This window comes from Rhinolophus sinicus, chromosome 6, assembly GCF_057876585.1.
Source record: "Rhinolophus sinicus isolate RSI-liver-muscle chromosome 6, RSI-T2T, whole genome shotgun sequence".
In the NCBI taxonomy this organism is placed as follows: domain Eukaryota; kingdom Metazoa; phylum Chordata; class Mammalia; order Chiroptera; family Rhinolophidae; genus Rhinolophus; species Rhinolophus sinicus.
In genome coordinates, this window is record NC_142506.1 from 11,936,735 (window position 1) to 11,956,974 (window position 20,240).

At 45.2% G+C, this 20,240-nt stretch overlaps 1 protein-coding gene across 1 annotated transcript in view; it reads right to left on the minus strand.

The window, feature by feature from the left end:
- The window catches only part of FER1L6 (fer-1 like family member 6), a 103,166-nt gene that overhangs the window by 29,596 nt on the left and 53,330 nt on the right, over nt 1–20,240 (minus strand). The window contains exons 19-26 of the mRNA XM_019720433.3: nt 19,981–20,158; nt 17,812–17,936; nt 12,575–12,709; nt 10,512–10,661; nt 4,241–4,351; nt 3,849–4,010; nt 2,206–2,386; nt 1,046–1,272 (exon numbers count right to left, since the gene is read on the minus strand). Of these exons, the coding sequence (XP_019575992.3) occupies nt 1,046–1,272; nt 2,206–2,386; nt 3,849–4,010; nt 4,241–4,351; nt 10,512–10,661; nt 12,575–12,709; nt 17,812–17,936; nt 19,981–20,158 (1,269 nt within the window). The remainder of the gene's footprint in view (nt 1–1,045; nt 1,273–2,205; nt 2,387–3,848; nt 4,011–4,240; nt 4,352–10,511; nt 10,662–12,574; nt 12,710–17,811; nt 17,937–19,980; nt 20,159–20,240) is intronic.

The following is a 20,240-nucleotide window of genomic DNA, read 5'->3' on the forward strand; positions in this document are numbered from 1 at the left end:
GCATTATTTCTGATTCGAAGTGGTACAAATAAATGACACCTACAACGTAAGTGATGGGATGGGAGAGGCAGTGATACGTATATGGCGGAAAGGAGGCATTTGTGGGGGGAGACAGTTTCCCCGTGGAGGAGGCTATATCTATGCAAGACACAGCATGAACCCTTCATCCATTCCCTCTCAGACGTCTCTTGAGTACAGAGCTATTATGTGCCAGCCTGTCTATCAAGTACAGGAAATACAGAGATGTTTAAAAAACAAAAACCATCTCTAGCTTGGTGGGGCCCACAGTTCTATCGTGGCCACAAACACTTAAACTGGGAAGTCTAACATATAGTGGCAGGCGCAACGCTGGTGGGATGAAGAGGACCCCTTGGGTGTCATAGGGGGTCACTCTGAACCTGGGTGAGATGGGAACAGCCTGAGCAAACACCCATTCATCTATCCGCCTCTGCTTTCTATTTCAGCCTTTACCATTTGCTGGGCAGGCAATTTCTCGGGACTTTCTAAAAACGGCTTTCTTCTCTAAGTCAATTGATACGTCAGGATTTTTGCACACAGATTTATGACTTAGATGAATGAATCACATCCTTGTGTTATGGTTCTTTGTGTACTTGTCCATCTCCCATGCCAGACTCTCAGCTGGATGGGGATGAGAAGTCTCACATCTTTTTAGAATCCAGAAGATACATCTTTTCATCCCACATGACCTTGTACAAGGTAGGTTCTAAAGATCTGTGGATTAGGCCTAGATAAAGAAACCATTGTCATTTCAAGCTAATGAATTCAGAAGCGTTTCTGTTCAAATAAATATTACTGTCCCATTTGACTGGCACTATCATTTCATATACATTGACTTATTTAATTCTATAACAGTGCTGTGAAGTGTGTGTCGATATCCCCATTTTACAGATGAGGAAACTGATGCTCAGAAAGGTGAAGTCACTTGCCCATGGTCCCACAGCTAGTAGGTGGGAGGATTAGTATGTAGAACCTCTAATACAAACTCTAACGAGCCGATTAATGGAAAGAGGGATCATATTCTGACCTTAGCTTTTCCCCCTGTGGGTGGCTCCTGGGCTGCTGGTTTGTGTTCAGGCTCCAGCATAGGGGATGAATCTGGGATGTCTGTCACACTGGCCTGTGGACCCTGTGCAGAGTCAGGCACCACTGTGGTAGGCGGTTCAATATCCACATAGACGTGATCTGCTGGGGGTTCCTGGGAGGACCTGAGGGTCCCAGAGGGCTCAGTGACTATTAGCGAGTCTGAAATAGCTGAAATGGAAGCACATCGGGTCAGGCAACTGGGCTACAATCCAGGGTGGTCATTTCAGGGACCCAATACTGGGAATCAGACAGATCTGCATGCAAATATGGCAAGTTCCTAACATCTCTGAACCTCATTTTCCTTATTTATAAAATGCCAGTGAAAAGACCCATCTCACGGGGGTGGGGGAGAGATAAACGAGATCAGGATGTAAGGCTTCTGGTGCATAATAGGTAATCGATAAATGGTCGTGTTTGTTATTGATCCCTCACGGTAATGTTAATGAGCTGTGGTCATTTATCACAGCATTGTTTGCGGAAGTGGGGAGTTGGGGGCAGCCTAGGGGTCCAATACAAAGGAAAACGAAAAGCAAACTGGGGTAGATGCAGCAGGCAGTGGTGGTAACAAGCTAACACAGCTGTATGGGTAGATCTTAAAACAGCTTGGAGTGAAAAGAGTAGGAAACCAGAGGAAGGTTACAGCACTGTTTCAGAAACGCAAATAAAACAGATTTGTATTTTGTAAGGATTGGCCTTGTGGAGCCCACAGTGGGGCGAGGCACTGGATGGGGTGGATATAGGGGAAGCTTTGACCAGACCAGTGATAATCATTCAGCACGAACCGAGAAGCGCAAGGAACTCAACTCTGTGCCCCTGAGATCCCAAGCAGAACAAACTGAAGTCCCATCAAGCAAAGACAAATGTCAGGGAGTGGAGGCAGGAGGGAACATGCGTAATAGACAAGGAAGCCTTCTTGGAGCGGTTGACCCTGGTGTCAGTCTTAAAGCCAGAATCTGGCCACTAAAGAAGAAGAGGGGACATAAGGAGCAAATTCTTCAGAAAGATCCACTTGACCGTGGGGCACTTTCGTGTGGGGCCACCTGCAGGCACCACAGCCGGCCTTGCAGTCCGCGGCTCCAGCATCTAGGAGGCGCTTCCTACCTTGCTCAGCGTGGGTTCCATCCACCTGGGAGGTGAGGGCCAGGGGCTCCCTGGATTGACACAAAAACTGCTTCAAGCAGTTGATGGTGTAGGTGCCCACCAGCGTGCTTCTCCCGAAAGCTCTCCAGTCCACCACGCAGATGCTCAGGGGTGGGTGCAGTAGCTCATTCTCAGGCAGCTCCTGGGAGGAGAGGCCGCAATGAAGTGGGGGAGGGGGGAGGGCACCTGGGCTCAGCCTGGCTGCTGACGCCCTGCTGACCTACGTAGGGGCAGGACCAAAGCAAGCTGGGCACCCATCCTCCCTCTGTCCCCGCCTTGTCATTCTGTCCTCCCAGGCCACCCCTGCCACTTGCCAGAAACCTGGAGTATTGCCTTCCCCGGCCAGGGACTAATCACCCAAAACATGAGGAGTGGCACTAAAAGTTCATCCCACGTTTCAATTGCAAAAAATCACAAACTTCCAAATGGCGGTAGTTGTCAAACTTCTTATTTTGTCATTATTTACCAGGCGCACTCTCATGTCCAATGAATGTTTGAGCACAGGCCCAAGATAATCAATCAGTGGAAAGGTGAGCCATTTAAAATGCAGCTGAGGGTGAGGGGCCAGTGCCCTGCCCACTTGTTTCCCTGGAAGCCCCCCGAAGCTCAACAAAGCTTGGTGTGAAAGGTTTGCAAACGCCGTGCACATTCTTGAATTCCACTCTTTGCAGAGTTAGCAAATGTGTCCATTGGCACTGACTGACTGGGTTGGATAAAGCAAACACTTTCTTCACAGTTAGTTCCAAATCAGAGCACACAAAAAAGTATGTTGAAATATTGAAATAAACAAAAGCACAGATGCCAAAAAGAAAAAAAAACAACCAAAAAGCCCCCACATCACTTTAGAAGCGTAAGTTCACATATAAACAAACTACTGACAAGCTACCGTGTTTCCCCAAAAATAAGACCTAGCCAGACCATCAGCTCCAATGTGTCTTTTGGAGCAAAAATTAATATAAGACCTGGTGTTATTTTACTATAATATAAGACCGGGTCTTATAATGTAATGTAATGTAATATAATATATACTATCAGGTCTTATATTAATTTTTGCTCCAAAAGACACATCAGAGCTGATTGTCCAGCTAGGTCTTATTTTTGGGGAAACAGGGTCTATACAAATCATTTTTTAAAAAACATTTAACCATTAAAATATGTTTTGTGAGGGTATCTTCTAAGCTAGGGGTTCTCGAACTTTAGCCTGCATAGGGTAGCGTGGGGGCGCTTGTTAAACCAGAGATGCCTGGGCCCCTGCCCCCTACACTTTCTGATTCAGTAGGTCTGCAGTAGGGCCTGCGAATTTGCATGTCTGACAAATTCCCAGGTAACATTGGTGCTGATGAATGGGGGCTACGCTTGGGGAACCATGGTAAACCTGATTTGACTGAACTGTGTGATCTAAGCTGGAACCTTTCAAAACAAAACAACAAACATCTATTGTATCCCATTCTGCAATTGTGGTTTTTCACTAAATTAGACTGTTCTTCCTTGCAGGTAGTGGGCTCCCCGAACTTGAAAACATCTCCCGAAGCCAGTTAATGAAGGAGCGGATCCCATGAGTGAGAATGAAGGGGTGAGCACGTGGGAGGACGGGGGGCTCGCACCACTTCAAAAGCGTCTGCCTGGACGTTGAAGTTTGGGTTGTTCTTGTAGCTCTGGATCACACAGGACCTGACGCCTCGTCCCCCACACTCAATGACAACCTGAGGACGATCCACCGACAGCAGCTGCACCTTCTTCATCTCTCGGACTCCCCAGAAGAGAACCTGTGGAGAGGACCAGCAGAGGGGCCATCAAAGACCAAGGGAGGAGCCAGCAGGAAAGCCAGACATGCTGCCCCAGAACCACCGTCTGTCCTTCCAGGAAAGGACTGGGCAGTAACGTGAGGGCTCTGTCTGACCACCTATATCTCCTTTCCACCCCACAATTCCCTCATACAATGCACCATACTGCCCTTTAGTCTCAAAGATTAATTCAATCCTTTCGGGCACCATACCTCCACTCGGTATTTACTCAGCACTGGCCGAATGCTGGCAGGAACCGAGTAGATCTGGGTGACATCCGGCGGGTCAATGGGAGGGAGCCCTTGCAGCCCAGATGAAGGGACCTACCACACACAGAACAAGTGCTGGTTAGAAGGAGGAGGAGAGGCAAGGAAGACTGACAATGCCACACAATTACCTCATCTGTAAGACAGTCATTATTCACCCATCCCCCCAACACCCCTCCTGTCTAGCAGCCATCATCAATTTGTTCTCTGTATCTGAGTTTGTTTCTGTTTTTCTTTTGTGTGTTTTTTTTCATTAAAAAAAATTTTTTTTTATTGGGGAATATTGGGGAACAGTGTGTTTCTCCAGGGCCCATCAGCTCCAAGTCATTGTCCTTCAGTCCAGTTATGGAGAGCACAGTGCAGCTCCAGGTCCAGTCACCGCTCTCAATCTTAGCTGCAGGGGGCACAGCCCACCATCCCATGCAGGAATCGAACCGGCCATCTTGTTGCCAAGAGCCTGTGCTCCAACTAACTGAGCCATCCGGCTGCCCCCCGTTTGTTTCTGATTTGTTCGTTGATTTTTTTTTTTTTTTTATATTCCACATATAATGAAATCATATGGTGTTTGTCTTTCTCTGAAGGGATTTTAAGAAGTATAAATTGGCAGTTATAAATATATTCAGGGATGTGAAGTACAGCAGAGGGAATATAGTCAATGCTGTTGTAATAACAAGGCATGATGTCAGGGGGTACTAGACTTATCGGGGGAATCACTTCATAAATTATATACATGTCTAACCACGATGCTGTACAACTAATATAATATTATATGTCAGCTGCAATTGAAAAAGGAAAAAAAATGACCCACGAATAGAAGGTAAGTCTAGGCAGACAGATTTCATTTCAGCAGAAAGACATTCTCATAATTAAACTACCTTAATTCCTTGGAGCAGTTGGAATACCGACAGACTAGATAACAGTCTAGGCAGGAGATGACGAATGCTTGAACCAGGATGTGAGAGTGGGAATGCAAAGGGAGGGCACCGTGTTTCATGTATAGCTGGACGTGGTAGTTGAAGGAAAGTGGGGAATGAGGGAAAGAGAGGAGATGCCTGGGCCTCAACCACCCCAGTGAGATACATGCGGCTCAGTGGTGAATCTGAGTTGCTTTTTTAAAAGAATGTTTTCCCTCATTCAACCTAGTATCACCATCAGCCAAATTACGTAACTGATTAAAACCCTTTTCTCCATAAAAAAGTCGTTATTTTAACAAAAGCAACATTTCCAGCTTACAATGCAACCAAGATGATGCACTTTACCACACTTCATTATTTATTAAATGACACATCCATCCATTCACAAGGATAACCCACATTTAGTGTGCGTTTACGATGTGCCACAAAGTGAACGGGTTAACAAGATTTCCGTAAGCTCACAATATAGAGGGGCGGATGCAGAAAGACAGGTAAATAGATCCTCACAGCCTTATAAAATGACACCAGAAATACAGCAGTGGAATAGAGGAGAGGCTCTGATCAGATGCTGGCCCTCTGAGATGTAATTATCCCCCGTTTTGCACGACTACAATGACAGATTCCTATTTAATCAAATGGACACCATGTCTTTATCAGTGAACAGAAAATGAAGTATTTTGAAGGCAGACGTCCAAGACGAAAAGGTGTCAGTCCTTTCCTGTGCATGTGGAATTAACAAAACTGCAGGAGAACAGTTGTGCTTTATTGAAATCTCACACAAAGGGCTTAGAAAGTCTGCTAAGGTAAGGGTCTTGCTCACTGTGTAGCCCACCCTGCACTGCCTTCACGACCTGGCTCAACACATACATCTTTCAAGAAGCTGTCCCTGATTTGATCCCGGCTGCTGTGGCCATTCTCCTACCCTTCAGTCCTTGGAAAAAGGCTTGTCCTCTGTGGAAGCTTAGTGCAGAAATGCATGGACTGAGCCCGAAACCAGGCTCTGCTGTGTGACCCTGCATGAGTCTCTTTCCCTCTCTGGGCCTCAGAGATTGGACCAGATGACCCTTCAAGCCCCTTGGGAGTCAGATGTGCTATTAAACATTGCTTTGGAACAGAAGGTTCTCCTCACTGGGGGTGTGTGTCTGAGTTGGCCAAGAGGAAGTGTTTGTTTACTTCATTCCATTCTCCAAGCCCCTCAAGCAGTGTGCCATATACAGTGAGTTCTTGATAAATGTTTATTGGCTGACTGACACATCAGCTCCATATGCTCGAAAAAGCCTAATTGCTCATCAAAACCTGCAAAGCACAAACATATCACCATTTCTTTTTCACAGACATATTGTAATTGGCAGTGGCAAATGTGGTTCATCTAATTATAGGAAAGCTCAGAAGAAAGAGCAGACAGCGGAAACTGCAAATGCCAAACAGGCTTGAGACAATAAAGATGCAAAGTGAACCAGACCAGATAGAGGAGCTGGGAAATGATGAGAATGCGTGCCCCATACTGCCTGGCGGAGAAGAGGTGAGCAATTTAGCCTGCAAAACATCACCTCACTGAGAAAGCTAAATGCTCCTCTAGCTCCAAAAGTAAAGCTGCAGAGTAGCTCGGATAGTGGCATAGGATGTGCATAGATGCCTCTGGATGTGATTTTTAAAAAGTACCCATGTTTGCTCATCCTGGGGCTGCTAAAATGTCGGCCTGGAAAATACCCCTACAAAGCTTGTTCCACAAATACCTGAAAGATGCCCTTAAGAGTTCAACACAAATAGGCCTGGAGGATTTCACTACATGGTGGAGATTGAATGACTTTGCTCCCAGCTGAGAATAAATGTTTTCACAGTGAGATGGGTCAGCCACTGGCTTATAAAACTACGTGGTGTATACTCAGTGGGGCCAGGGGAAGATGAAGAATTGTTAGTTACGAAGGCAACATGGTAAGAATCAGGGGTGGGCAGGATTAGCTGGGTCAAAAGCCACATTGCTCTAATGTCCTAGTGGAGACCTAATATCAGGACCTCAAAGGACATCCAATTTCAGGGCCAGGAAAGGATGCAAAATTTAAGGAGATGCCACTCTCAGAGTCATGCATAACAAGCTGTGAACAACTGACCTTACCATAGCCTGAATTAACTAGAAAAGGAGGTGACTTGCTGTCAGATGGAAGAAGAGAGAATATTTAATTTGACGGAGGTGGGGGTGGACAAAGCTTCCTGGAGGAGGCATCTCCTGTTCTGAACTTTGATGACGATCTTTTTCCTAAATGGGTAAATGGAGCTCAGAGGTTGGGGTGGGCAGAGTAAGGAGACACTTCCGGATGGGCTAACAGTGTGACTAAAAGCAGCGGAGCACATTTGTATGGTGAGGACAGGGCACTCAGAGGCCACAGTGTGTGGGGAGTAATATGATGAAATGTGAGGATGAAAAAGAAGTTTGAAGACAAATTTTGGGAGAGTTTAAATGTCAACCTATGGAAATTTGACATTCGCTTAGGGGCCAGATTTTCTTTTTATGAGCTATAAAGAGTTATCATGCAAAGAAAAAAGTTTCGTAGTCAAAAACATTGGGGAAACATGAAATCTTCTCAGAGTCTTCACCCCGTGGTAATGGGCATTTCAAATCCCCGAGAAGGATATAATATGAATCAGTTCTCAGAGGTTTGGCGTTCCAAAGCAACAGACTTTAGGAAACACTTCTGGAGGTAAGAAGCAGAAGCTGTTGATGGTTTCTGAAGAGGAGAGTGGTATGGTCCAACTTGTGTTGTGGAAAGAACATGGAAGATAAAGTGAACAGGAAAAGGGTAGGAAGCTAAAATACCAGGAAAGAGGCCAATGCAACAATCCTGATAAGAAATAGAGTCTATGGAAAGAGGGAAGATGGAAACTGGTTAAGGAAGAGCCCTGGCCTGGCTATGGCTCTAGGTACAGAGTGAAGAATTAAAGCTGTCTGACTTTTCAAGGCAAAGAGTCTGGGAAAATAGAGGGGCTATACAGCCAGGATTGGGGAGACTGGGAGGGTGTGTGTGTAACTAACTTGGGGAGGGGAAGGAGATGCAGATAATAATTCAGTCTGGGGCCTGAAGAACCAAATCCTTCTTCTGAGACAGGGAAGTTTCAGTAAAGGAGATGGAGAGGCTGAACAAACCATCTGCAGAGGAAACGGAAGAGCATCTGGGGACAAATGCAGGCATTTTCCAGCCTCTGTCTCTCAGCATGTACAAGACCCACATGCTAAGACAGCTGCACTGATGATCAAATTACTTTTTGAACAAGTAATCAAATGAGAAGTCCTAATGGAACCCTAATGAATTCTATCTCTTAGGCTGCTTGCCTCTGACAGTGCTTCGTCTATTAACTTAGCTGTCAGGGAGCAGCAGGGTCTCCCCTCGCATGCTCAGCATGGAGCCAGTGAGGAAGGATGCAAGGTGGAACCCTGGAACGGAGAGCTGAGCCCTGAGGGCCTGCAGGGGTCAGTCAGTCCAGGCCCACAAATAATTGGATTGGAGGAGTCAGGCTCAAAGCACTTCAGGAAGCCTTGGGTAGTGAAAAGAGCAGTGGAACGAATCCAATTCAGTTAACCTTGAGCCTCAGCTTTATTTTTCTTTTTAATTACATGTATTGGGGTAATCTTGGTTAATAACATTATATAATTTTCAGGTGTACAAGATTGTAATTTGACATCTGTGTACTCTACGGAGCGTTCCCCACCTGAAGTCTAGTTTCTTTCTGTAACCACACATTTTATAGAACTACTATATAATCCAGCAATTCCTCTCCTGGGTATTTACTCAAAAAATATGAAAACACCATAAAGATATATGTACCCCTAGGGTTCACTGCAGCATTATTTTTTATTAGTTTCAGGTGTACAAAACAATGTAATAGACATTTATCCCCTCACAAAGTGATAACCCCCTCCCCCAATCTACTGCCCATCTGACATCACATACAGCCGTTACAATTCCATTGGCTCTATTCCCTGTGCTGTACTCCACATCCTGTGACTATATATATATTAAATTATAGTTGACATTCAGTATTATTTGCTTCAGCTTCACTGCAGCATTATTTACAATAGCTAAGAGATGAAAACAACCTGAGTGTCCTTCAATGGATAAAGATGTGGTATATATCATATATATAAATATATACATATATATATACATATACATATACACACACACAATGGAATATATACAATGGAATATTACTCGGTCATAAAAACAATGAACTGTTGCCATTTGCGACAATATGGATAGATCTTGAGAGCATTATGCTAAGTGATGTAAGTCAGATGGAAAAGGACAAAAAAAACCATATGATTTCACTCATATGTGGAACATAAAATAAAAGGTAACAAACTAGCAAAAGGAGACTGCTTTCTGATGTGTAAAATGGGAGCCTTGCACTGGATCTGGTTTCCCTGAGTCAGCCATTCCTCTACTATATTTACCATCTATAAACATTGTCATTAGATATAGTTTTGTGTTTAAAAAGAAACTTCATGTTGTCAAACAAAACAAGTACCACTTGCTATTAATGGAGCGTAACTTAAAAAATGAAACCAAAACATGCTGTTGGAATATGTGATGGGGAGCATTGCTTAGACTTCCTTTTTTCACTATATTTTGCTTTGATGTTCCATCTCCTAATAATATTACTACTAATAAAACAAGTAGTATTTATTGAGTGTGTATTCCATGCCAGGCACTTTAGGTAGATGGCCATCATTTACTTTGCAGGTGAAATACAGAGATTAAGTAGCTTACCCAACATCTCACTCTAATAAGTGATGGAAATGAGATCTATAACCATAGGATCCATTCTAGCCCCTTCACTCTTAGCTATTTCTCTGTGTGTTAGGAATGCTTATCTTCCAGTTTCTCTACCAAGTGAGTGTTTTGCTGCTATTGTTGTTGTTTTTTTGTTTGTTTGTTTTTTCTATTTTTTTCTGAAAAACAAGGTTTTCTATAAAGGGAATGGTCTGACCCACAGGTAAAGTGCCCCCTATCCGCGGTGAATGGAATGGTCAGGGAGAGAAATATCTCTGAGAGAGCCACACCTGGTCAATTCCCTTTCAGGTCCTCTCCACGTCCCGTATGGTCCTCTACTGGACAGCCAGACTCAAGAGTCTCAGCTTTCCTCTCCACGTCTCCTGCCTTTGCTTTCTGAAAAAGTCTTCCAAGAGTGGACAGCAGGGAGGGACCAGACACCGCTTCCCTGAAGCATACGTCAAGTCAGGCCGCTCTCTGGCCAGGTACTAGAGAGACGATGACGAGTACAGATGACATTTCTAGTTCACTTACCTGCAGCAGCTCAAATACCGCGAGGAGGTCCCCTCCAGAGAGGTTCCCACAAAAGATGGGGTGATAGCACAGCCTGGGGGCCTCATAGTCCTGCTCAGCCAGCTTCACAACAGGACCAGCCACTGTGGCACCCAAATATTCTGGTTTCCCCTAAAGCAGAAAAGAAATGAATTTTTGTCTTTGGTGGTCACCCACCTGGCTCCGACTTGCATCGATGCAATTTTGTAATTAATCGTCACAAAACTGTCAGCCTCAGGGTCTCCCTCTTGCTACTGTCCTCTTATCCCTTTCCAAGGCTTGGGGAGTAGTGGAATCCATTCAGACTCCTGGGATAAATTCTCCGAGGTCCATCTTAGGGGCTTCCTGGCCCAAGGTTCACTTAGGGGTTATCTCTGTCCTCAGCATATCAAGTTCAGTAAAGTTAAAGTAATTGTCTGAGGTAGACGTGAAGGGAAAAAGGAGAAATAAGGTGACACCAAACATTCCGAAAACTCCCCAGGGTCACTGTGGTCATGAACATGAGCTCTGGAGTCCAGGCACCCTCGTTTGGGTTCCCAAATCTGCTCCTTTCCAGATCTATGGCCTTGGGCCCTTTACACAATCTTTTTCGAACTTCATGCCTAAAAAGGGGTTAAAAATAATGCCTGTTAATGGGGGCGTGAGGATTGACATAAGGATGTGTAGGCTTTGCACAGTGCCCGGTAGACAGTGAGGGCTCAGTACCTGGTAACACGATGATGGTGGTGATGATTGATGATGAAAATCGGTAGGTAGGAGTGAGAGAGCAGCCTGCCTATTTTTCTCGGTAGTAAAAGCGGGTATTAAAATACGTGTCTGTGTATGAATGGATCTGGGCCATCAGTTTAAGAACTTTTTGATGGCACTATCTCCTGCCTCTTCCCCAAACACACATTCTGCTTCTCTATGCCCCCCCACCCTCTTTCTCTCTCCCCAATTCCCCCAGCTGTAAGTTGGAGCTAGATGTATATATTTATGGAATATGAGCTTTACTATTGGACATTTAGTATAGATGTTGAGTTTCTAAAGGGATACAGACACACCAGCCACTCCCACATGTGCAGGAAAGAGTGAACACAGGAGGCTAGGTTCATGTTCTAGCTCTTCCTCCTACTAGCTGTGACCTTGAGCAAGTCATTTGACCTTTCTGGGTCTCTGATCCCTTTTCTAGGAAGCAAAATTCATGCTATCCAAGGTCCCTGTTCACCTTCTACAATTCTCCTATTCTAATTTCCTCCTGACCTTGCATCAAGGTCAGAGCTTCCAGGATGCTCTGAGGTAAGGAGGTGAGGAGGCTTTAGGAAGGCTTCCAGGAACAACTGTTGTACTCAATGCACTTGTGCTTCTGCAACTTCCCGAGGAGGTAGAGACAGCAAAGAAAATAAATAAACCTTTGCCTTTCATTTTAGACTTAATTTAAAAAATAAGATTTGATCTGTAATTTTTTGAAAAACAAAAACAAAAAAAAACCTCCAGTAAGCTTTTGAATCTACCAATGCACACATCTTTGGAGAGGAAGAGGTTTGGTTAACATCCTAAGAGAAATGGAATAGAGATGAACGTGCTGTCGCAGGATTTGGAAGTAACAAGCATGAAAAACAAAAGAAAGACCCAACTACACAAAGGCTGAATTGGTGACAATACCCATCCATTGCCTTCTAGCCGGGCAAGATCAATAACCATCTCCTGATTCCACAAGGCACGGACATTGTATTAGGCAACAATAGGATATGAAACTAGCTGGGCACGGGCTACAAGTGAGGGTTACTTTATACAAGTATCCTATTCCTGAAGAAGTGTGTGTCTACTGAAGTTCTGTGAACCCGGTGCTATTTTAATTGCAATCTAAAGGGAACTCAAAGTGAAAAACCCTTTAATAAAGCAAATGACCATCATCAATTTTCCTGGTTCTGTAATTCATTGTTTTCCCAGGTCAGGAAAACACAGTTGGAGTCCTGTGCAATCACAAGCTCGTTAAATAAAGTCAATCAGTGGGACACAGCCTTTTCAGCAAGGCACAGCCGTCACCTCCCTGGGACACTCACCACTGCGTCGCTGTCATACAGCTCCACCACCACCAAAGGCGGGGACTCCGCCAGCTCCTTGTGGTCTCCGTGCAACACCAAGTCATTGAATAGCAGCATCTGGTTCCATGTGGGGGAGAGGGTCTGGGAGATGACCTGGAAGGTGGGGCCGAAAGAAAAGCAAAAGGTCATTCAAGTGTGTGGGGGGGTAGGGGTTCTGAGGTGCATTCGACAGACACTTACGGATGGCAAAGAGAACACGTCCTCGTCATCATAGCTCTCTCATGCAACAGTCAAGTGACAAAGTAAATGGATGTACAGCTAAGTACTAAATTGTTGGGGATAAAAAGATTCCCTGGCCTGGAGGAGCTGACATAGGTTTCATGAAGCCCCTACAATAACACCCTCTGGACACACATCATTTCAACTCAGTCCTCTCGGTAGTACTGTGGTAAGACTACCTTTTATTGAGCACTTACTATCTGCCGGCTGCTGTACTGGACATGCACTGCCTCAGTCAAACTTCACAACAGTTCTGGGAAGTGGATACAGTTATCTACTCACATTTTATGGGCCAGAAAACTGAGGCGCACTTGTCCAGAGCCAGCAAGTGGCAGAACTGGGATTCAACCTGGAACTTTGGCACCAAAGACCAGGCTGCGAACCTTATTCACCCTCACCAAGTAGATGCTAATATTATTCCCATTCTATGGAAGGGCAAACTGAGGATGGGGGAGATCTGGTGAGTCTTCACTTGGGAGCAAATAAAATTTTGTCGTCAGATATGCTAAAGTGGGGTTTAAATCTTACATTCCTTCTATGGAGTTCTACTGTTTTGCGGATATTTATTTGACTACATTGAACTGACCAGGGTCTTCAAAATAACCCTCACCATTTTGTATGACATCGTTCTTTCTACCACAACAAACTGATCTTGGGAGTTGGCTACACACATTATACAGATGGAGAAACCAAAGGACAGAGAAGGGCCACAACCTGCATAATTGGTTCAGAACCATGAGTGTCTCACCTAGAAGTGGCTCCCAGCACCCCTGCCAGGGCACTCAAGCGGTACCTTCAGAAGGGACGGTGTAGTTGAGCTTGTATCCTCTACTCTGATTACATGGATGTTTGGAAACAGGCCAGTTTCCCAGAACTAAGGGCTGATATTGTTTGCAGGGTAGACTCTGCACCTGGGCAGAAACTGCCCCATGAATACGTGAGGCTGGTCCTAGAAAGAGGCCACAGCCACATTTCCCTCTATTTCAGGCTATGCAGGCAAATGGGTGATTTCACTGCATTTGATTTCACTGCAGATGGACACTGCACAGCAGCTGCTGGGTCCTGGGGAAATGTCCACACCACCTCTGAACGGCACCCTCACTTGTTCACTCTAGGATGATCAGAGAGTGATCTGGCCTGGGCTTACTGGCCAGGCTCCAAAGCCCAGATAAAACTGTCATCTTCGAGTTTCACACCAAGAGTCATCTCTAGTCACAGTATTAAATCATTGTCACTGTAGTCACGAAATAATTTTTTATTGCTCTTCTTTGAGTCATAAAAATAGCATGCATTCCACAATTTTCTTCCTTTCTTGCTGCTTTGCTTTTAGAGTATATCATACATCAAACATAGTAAGGTTTTTGACATAACACTTTAGAGAAAATCTTAACTTTGTGGAGAGGAAAAGAAAGATCTCAACAAATCTATAAATAGGAGTTAGGGAGTTGCAATGGAAAGTTAGCCTGTGTTGGTAACTGACATCACAAAGAACCACGTGTTTTTATGTGGTTTTTTTTTCAATGTGATCTCTTTTGAAGCATGCACCCAATTACATGATACCAAAGCAATTTATGACCCTTATAGTGCCTTTCCTACAGAAATATTTTTATGTCTTCCTTGGCATTTTGGGCTATATATATTACTTGATAAGACTGCAGGTGAATATGCCAGTATTCATTCATTCATTCTTCATTCATTCATTCAGCATACATATTTAGGTAAGACCTATGATGTGCTAGGCACAGTATTAGGTACTAACGCAGTATCCTGTGCGTGGCAGGTGTTCCACAGCTATTTACATGAATGACTGAGTGGGTATTAGCCTGGCCTCAGAGTGGTTCCCATGAGTAAAAGGAACATGGCTACCTTTGAGAGGTACTGAAAGGTTCACCCAACCAAAAATGCATTCTCCCACTTCTCTGCCACGGTGCCCACCACGAGCTTCATTTCTTCAGAGCTTTCTTAAGCAGTTAGGCATTATAGCCATGTTCAATGCCATTATTTGGGAGATTATGGTACCACTTAGCTAATACTTGGAAGAAGAGTGAGATACCATGAATGGAGCATGGCTTTAGCATCTGGTATCCCTGGAATGCAACCCTAGTTTCATGGGTGCCTTCCTTTCAACTTGGGCAGGTGATATAAACTCTCTGAACCCCACTTTTCCTCATTTAAATGAGATTAGAACCTACCTTATAGAGCTGTTATGTCCATTGTCTGAGATAAAGCATGGTAAGTACCTAGCACACAGTAGGCTCTCAGTAGGTGTCTGTGGCCCACCCCACTCTACCCCACCCATTCTTTTACTGTGTAAACAATTACTGAACACCTACCATGTGCCAGTTTTGGGGCACTGGGGTACTCGTGTCTAACAAGATACCATCCGTGTCCTCAGGACTCGGCATTAATCTGCTTGTCTGAAATCCTCCATACCCTCCACCCTCTAAGCTGCCCTCTCCTCTAAGACTCTTCCTCTTAGCCACTTAGTCCCTCCCCCTTGTTATCTCCAAAGGCTTTCTCTCTGAGAGCTCTCTCCCTTTCCCTTTGTCCTTCTGTCAACACAAGATTTCTAAGTCCCATGTCCTCAGGCACATCTGGAATCATCGGATTGCCTTCTGAAATAGATTGTATCATTAAGTCACTTTGTAGAGGATGGGTTTGCAGTACCAGCCCTTCAGAGACTGTTCTCCCTGAGTTCCATGTGGTCAGTTCAGACAAGAGCTACCAGGTGACCAGTGGAGCTCAGCTATGCCTGCAGGGACCCCAGGCTCAGCTTTCCCGGCCATAAAGAGTGCGGGAGGCGGGCATGTCACACACAGACCAGTCCCCTCCAAGGCAGCACAACACTGACACAGGAGAGGGAAACTGACTTCGGAATTGGACCAACCTGGGTATCCACCTTGGCTCAGGCACCTTCTACCTGTGTGATCTCTAAGCCTTAGCATCCTCATTACCAGAATGGGAACACGGATAACACCTTTGGGCTGCAGTGAGATGTAGCAAATAATACATATAAAATGCTTTGCATTATGGCTGGCACATAGGGGCTTTTATTAGTAACAAGAATTAGGTAATTGGTTCAAAGTGTGGAAGCCAAGTCCAGGGCTCCACAGAACCTATTTTCCGTTTCAAATGATTATCTGATAAACAAATGCTATCTGTTGCTTTGAGACATGGGTCTAAATCCAAGGAAGCTAATGTATGAAGATACAAAATAGAAGGGTAATCACATGGCAGCCCAGAGAGCTCACTCCATCCGGGGGGCCCCATTCTGGGCCTGAGATCACCCCTGAGGGCCTGGATTACACAGTGTGGCAGGTGGGCGATGGCCCCAGGGGACCACCCTTGGAGAATCCCTCTTGCTTCCAGTGAAAAGCCTCAGTGACAATAAAGACAAGCAGTCACATAAAAGTTGTGAGAAACAAGGCACTATCCTGGGTGTTTTGCCCTCTGAGAATCATAAGCGATGTCATCCTCTCTATGTTACAGATAAAGAGAAGGAGGACAAAGCCAGTTTTGCCTAAGGTCCCATCGCCAATTCACGGAAGAGCTTGGATTTGAACCCAGGCAATATGACTAGAGAGTCTAGACTCTTCATCACTGCCCGCTGTACGAACTCTCAAATCAGAAAGGAGAAAGCAGGCTGCAGTTTTCTCGTTTTCATGCTCATTCACTCAGTGAGAGTGGAGTCACCTTCCTTCTGGGGTCTCGCTCGAGTCCCCTCCCATTCAGAGCTCAGCCCTCTCTCCAGTGGCTCCTGGAGGCCCAGAACTGTGGGATTTATCACCGTGTAGCTGACTCGTCTGTCCAGACTGCCTATCTCCATACCCAGATCACATATGACGAGGAGCAGGGTCTGGTCCCCCCGTCTCCCCTGAGCCCAGCATGGGGCCTGGCACGGAGCCAGCACTTGACAGGTGCTGGTGAAATAAACGCAACCCTGGTTCACATTATGATCTCGGTCTGTGTGTCATACATCAAAATGCAATCTCATTCATTACCCGGCTCACAGCCCTCACTTTGGAATGAACTGTCAGCCGTCTTAACATCCACCCATGTAATGGCTGCCATTCATCAATCACTTATACACTTACATCTTTGCTTTTTCACAATAGCCCTATTTTAGGACGACAGACCAAGGTGTAGTGAGTAAATGCAGCTAGAAAGTAAATAAGCTAGACTGTAACGTCAGGTCTCTGTCTTAACTCCCAGAGATGGGCAAATCCTTTCTGGAGCTTCCCTTTTTCAGAACAGTGAATCCTCAGAGAACAGAATTCATCCTTAGCAAATATGAACGATCGAATGAGAAAAGCAGCTTAGTGGACTTGCGCTGATTAGGAAACCTTTCCCCATTTCAGTGTTCAGTGTACAGACAAGGGAGAAAGCGCAGAGGAAACAGGGATAGATCCATCTCCACTGGTCCTCACTGCATCCTTTAGGAAGTCGTACTTTGCAGAGGACAGAGACACTGAACTGCAGAGGTGTTAAAAGTGTGCAAAGTCCCCCAGCCGCTAAGTACAAAGCGCCAGTGCCCAGTTTAGGCTTCCTGACCACAAAGCTGGAAAACCTTCTTCCCCACCACGACCTGTCAGCCAAGATAGGATCCCTGGCCTGGTGCGGGTTGTCTGTGTGCTGTTTTCTCGTTTGTCGATTCCCCACCGAACGAGGCCTGATTCCCGGCATGTCAGCGGGCACTTAGGGGCCAGATTCTGCTTTTCCTCCTCACTCCTCTTTTCTTCCCGCCCTCCTTTTGCCTCTGGAACTTGCTCTCTTGGCTTCAGGACAATGGGTCACAATGCAACAACAGACTCTGTCCGTTCTTCCTTGCACCTGTGCTATGAGTCTGAAACCCCTACATACCCAGAGACATGAGAATTCGCAATGTGCCGTGTTTTCTTTTCTGGCCGGGGGTGGGGGGGAGCTGCTGCGGATTGGCTGTGGGCTGCAGGGAGAGGCAGGTGGGCTTCTTTGGTTACCTTGGTGGTCTGGCAGTGGGAGAGGAACGTGACCTTGGCAAAGGGGTCTGAAAGTCCGTTGCTGTCAGCCGCAATGAGGCCGCGGGCTTGATACATGTGTGCTCTCAGCTGAAAGACGTGCCGGTCTGTGGATACACAATGGAAAGGGGCAGGCATTAGTGGGCTTTTAGGGATATTAAGTGCACACGGATGTCAGGGTGCGATGTGTCTGTGGGTGTTTCCATAGACGGACAAAGGCCAGGAGGCCAGGGGAGATACAGGCAGAGGACATGGGAACTTAAAGGCGGGAGTGAGGACACCAGTTTGACAGGATGGGTGGCAGAGAGAAGGCCACAGGCGGGAGCAGACCAGGGTCCAGTGGGGCAACCCCAAGTAAGAGTTGAGTAGTTCACAACAAAGAAAGTGTATTAGGTCATTCCATGAAGAGAACATGCTGCAGAGGATCAAAACACTTTGGGAAAACTTTTTCCTCTTCTCTGAATCGTTAATAGCTGGGACAGCAAATATTTCCAGGTAACTTGGGTCTCTAGAGATAGTGTGGGTGTTTTTTACCCAAAGACCAAACTCTCTAAAGACAGGATGGAAAGCAATGGAAATAAAGCAGAGTTTGGAGATCACTTGCTCCATCATTTACTAGCTGTGTGACCTTGGACAATTTCTAAGCATCTCTGATACATTCTATGTCCATCTGTAAAATGAAGAAACCACCAAGGGTTGATACGAGAAATAAAATAAATCTATAATAAGTAGAAAGCACAATGCTTGGCACATGGTAGGCGCTATTTCCTGAAACTCGTCTTCTCAGATTCCACTGGCGGTCAAGGTCAACCAACATTAGAGGAGGAAACCCAGGTGTACAGATAATTCTCCAGGGTTTCCAATACTGGCTCAGTTCAAAACCCAACCTCAGTCAAAGTGAAGGTCAATCTGCAGTCTACTCTCTCTGAATTCAGCAGCAAGAGGTCCTGCAAATTGAAGACATTGGAAACAGAGAGCAAAAGGCAACTGTAGCAAGGCATTCACATTTATAACAAAAATTAAAATTATATGAAAAGGTAAATATGAAGGCATTCATAGAAAATAGCTACATAGGAGACAGGATTACATAAAGCATGCTTAATTTCTAAAAGTAGCCAAGTCCAGAAGCAAGCTAGAGAAACATGAGTGACCGCACGGGTACCAATTTCCATTGGGGACTTGTTGGGAAACGGAAATGCTTGCTGCTTAGAGGTCAAACCCTCAAAGCCATGGAAAACTAAAACATCTGCTTGAATTCCACAGGTCATATCAACAGAAGAACTTACTGATATTTATTTAAAAGATATGTTTCACAGTCTCAGAGGCATAGAGGAAAAACTGAGGGTTGCTAGATGGGGGTGGGTGGGTATGGGGAAGGTGAGGGGATTAGAAAGCACAGTCGGTAACCACAAGATTGCCACGGGGAAACGAAAGTCAGTTTGGGGAATGTAATCAATAATGTTGTAAAGATTTTGTAGGGTATCCAATAGATGCTTGTCTCATTAGGGAGACCACTTCAGGGATGGTGTAGATGCCTGATCACTGCACTGTACACCTGAAGCTGAAGTTGAACAATAATGAATGTCAACTACAAGTTGATATATATATATATATATATATATATATATATATATATATATATATATATATATATATTTACAAGAAGTGGAGTACAGCATTAAGAATAGAGACAGTGGAAATGTAATGGCTGTGTACGATGTCAGAGGGGTAGTGGACGGGGGGAGGGGGGTTGTCACCGTTTGAGGGGTATAAATGATAAATGTCTAACTATTACACTGTTTTGTGCACCTGAAACTAATTAAAAAAATAAATTAAAAAAATAAAAGATATGTTTCACTTAAAATACAAACGCAAGCGATACAGTTTGCCTACAAAGAAACTCAAATGGCTTTCTCTCCATTAACAGAAAAATGTAAATTTTTATTCCAGATGTGTTTAACGACTTCACTTTATCCTTTTTAGATGGCACATTGGAAGGTAAGGAAGAAAACGTGGAAACTGTAGTAAAAGAAGGAAAATACGTTGATCCTAAAATACTGCACAAACAACTCACGCACGCCACCCTCATCACTGTTTTCTCAGAAGCCCGCCAGGCACCGAATGACCCTCTTTGCCCAGTGGGCACCGTACCTTGGTAGAGCAGGTTGGCTGGGGGCTGAATGGCACCAGCCACTTTGGATGACACTTCTGCTTCATAGCCTGCTGGCAAGTTGTCCAAAATGGCACTGGAGTGTCTGGTGGAGCCCAGCCACAGGTACACGTCGACCTTTGCTTGCACCGACCAGCCAGCCGGACGTTTCCCAGGAAGCTGGGGGAAGGGCATGAGGAAGACCACCTTGTTAGTAGGAGGCATTGTGGGCCTCACTCTTTGAGGAAAGAGGTCCTGGGGC